We start from the raw sequence: 1,742 nt of genomic DNA, 5'->3' as shown, positions 1-1,742 counted from the left end.
GTTCTTTCTATAAACTTTTCTAATTGTTGACGTGAATATTTTTTAATCAAATGGTTCTATGATATACGCCTGGAAATTGTGTTTAAATATTCAATTAGTTTTTAATTAATATGAGGCATTTGTTGGTATTTCTGTAATTCGCCCAATAGAGTTAAACCTATATTAAATGTGCCAAAATATTTTTTTATTCGAGTTTTATTAGGCAAAAGTTGTCGGGTACGGAGGAGGCAGAATTAAAACAAATTCTTTGCATAAGTTTGCAAAAATACGGACTGAAAACATTTTGGCAACAAACATTGAAGGATACCATGTACTCAAATTTGGAAAAACATCGACGGCACCAGTGGCAAATTTAGGAGGCTTATTGTGAGCATTTTTAATAAGTCGGAAAAAAGACCACAAATTGTTTCATGCGATTTTGCATGTATTTTTTGCGTACATTGATAAGCCATAATAAACGTGATCTATAATTATTATTTAACACAGTAGTCGGCAATTTTAACAATCATGTTCGTTATAACGCTAGTAAGTAGATATTTGGTTGTGTTAATTACATATATAACTAAAAAAATTGGTATATTACAAAAATGTTTCAGAAATGAATGATTGTGGACCGCAATTAAAGAAGTATGAAAAAATAAAAGTTTTTGAATAAATTTAGTTGAAAAAAGAACCAGTCAGCAAGCACCAGCTCCCTCGAGTCTGACACTAGGTCGGACAGGAACGATCCTCGTTAAACGAACATCTGAGATCTCATTGAGGGATCAAGCAGACGTGCATTTAAGTCTCACGCTCAGGAGCAGTTGCTACGACTCGTCATCCTGGTTTTAGTGTTATAGTCAGTTTTGACTGACGTCCAGGCGATGCATACTATAGAAATGATCCCTAAAAGTATGATCTTAAAAACCTTCTAAACTTGTGAACCTATTATACCAGTGTGGTTAATTAGTTAGGGGTGTTTTTACAGTCTAAAAAATAAATAACTGTTACAGATTAATATACGATTTTACTTTTTTTGAAAGGTTTTGTACAAAACGACATAAAATTAGAAAATAGTTTTATATATAATTTCGAATAAAAAGATGATTTTTTTAAAAATTTCCTTCCACTAGCGAATTAAAACGAAAAATTTAGTGATGTGGTGATGCAACAAACAGTTCTAATTTTGATCCAATTAGATTTCTCTCATCATGAAAATTGATGGTCATGCGATTAGTTCAAAAACTTTTTCTGTCGTTACGACATGTTGCTTAGGAATACTTCATCAAATGTACATTGTATAGAGACGTCGAAAATTAGAATATAGCATACAATGAATTCAATTGATTTATAGCAAATGTTGGGATTGAAAATATTTTTTAAATTGAGTTTAAGAAGGTTGGATGATAATAATGCGGTAGATTGAGTAATATTCCGTGAGAAATATGCCTTAGGTACATAGTCATCAACTTCTATGAATGTGAATAATATGAATGATACCTTTGTCTTTCAAAAAATGTTATATATAATGTTATATAACCGACCCTTTGGTCTTGTATGGTTTTGTTATTTCTCTCTACGTGGATTCTTGAATCCTGAATAGACTTGTTTTTTATCAACTTTGTCAGAAAGAAAAGAGTGCTGGCAATCACTTGTAAATATTGCTGTAATTAATCAGTCGTTTATTCAATTGAGAAAATCGTTAGAATACAGCACAATAACTAATCAACCGGTAAATCACAGAATAAGACCAATCATCAATA

At 31.1% G+C, this 1,742-nt stretch overlaps 1 protein-coding gene across 1 annotated transcript in view; it reads right to left on the bottom strand.

The window, feature by feature from the left end:
• Positions 1–198: 198 nt before the first annotated feature.
• Positions 199–1,742, bottom strand: part of HELRODRAFT_184411 (hypothetical protein) — a gene marked incomplete at both ends in the record, with an annotated part of 3,381 nt that continues 1,837 nt past the window's right edge. Inside the window, 2 exons of the mRNA XM_009025452.1 lie at positions 199–360; positions 1,524–1,643. Coding sequence (XP_009023700.1) covers positions 199–360; positions 1,524–1,643 — 282 coding nt within the window. The remainder of the gene's footprint in view (positions 361–1,523; positions 1,644–1,742) is intronic.

This window comes from Helobdella robusta, assembly GCF_000326865.2.
Source record: "Helobdella robusta unplaced genomic scaffold HELROscaffold_414, whole genome shotgun sequence".
Taxonomy (NCBI): domain Eukaryota; kingdom Metazoa; phylum Annelida; class Clitellata; order Rhynchobdellida; family Glossiphoniidae; genus Helobdella; species Helobdella robusta.
This window is presented reverse-complemented; position numbering and strand designations above follow the sequence as displayed.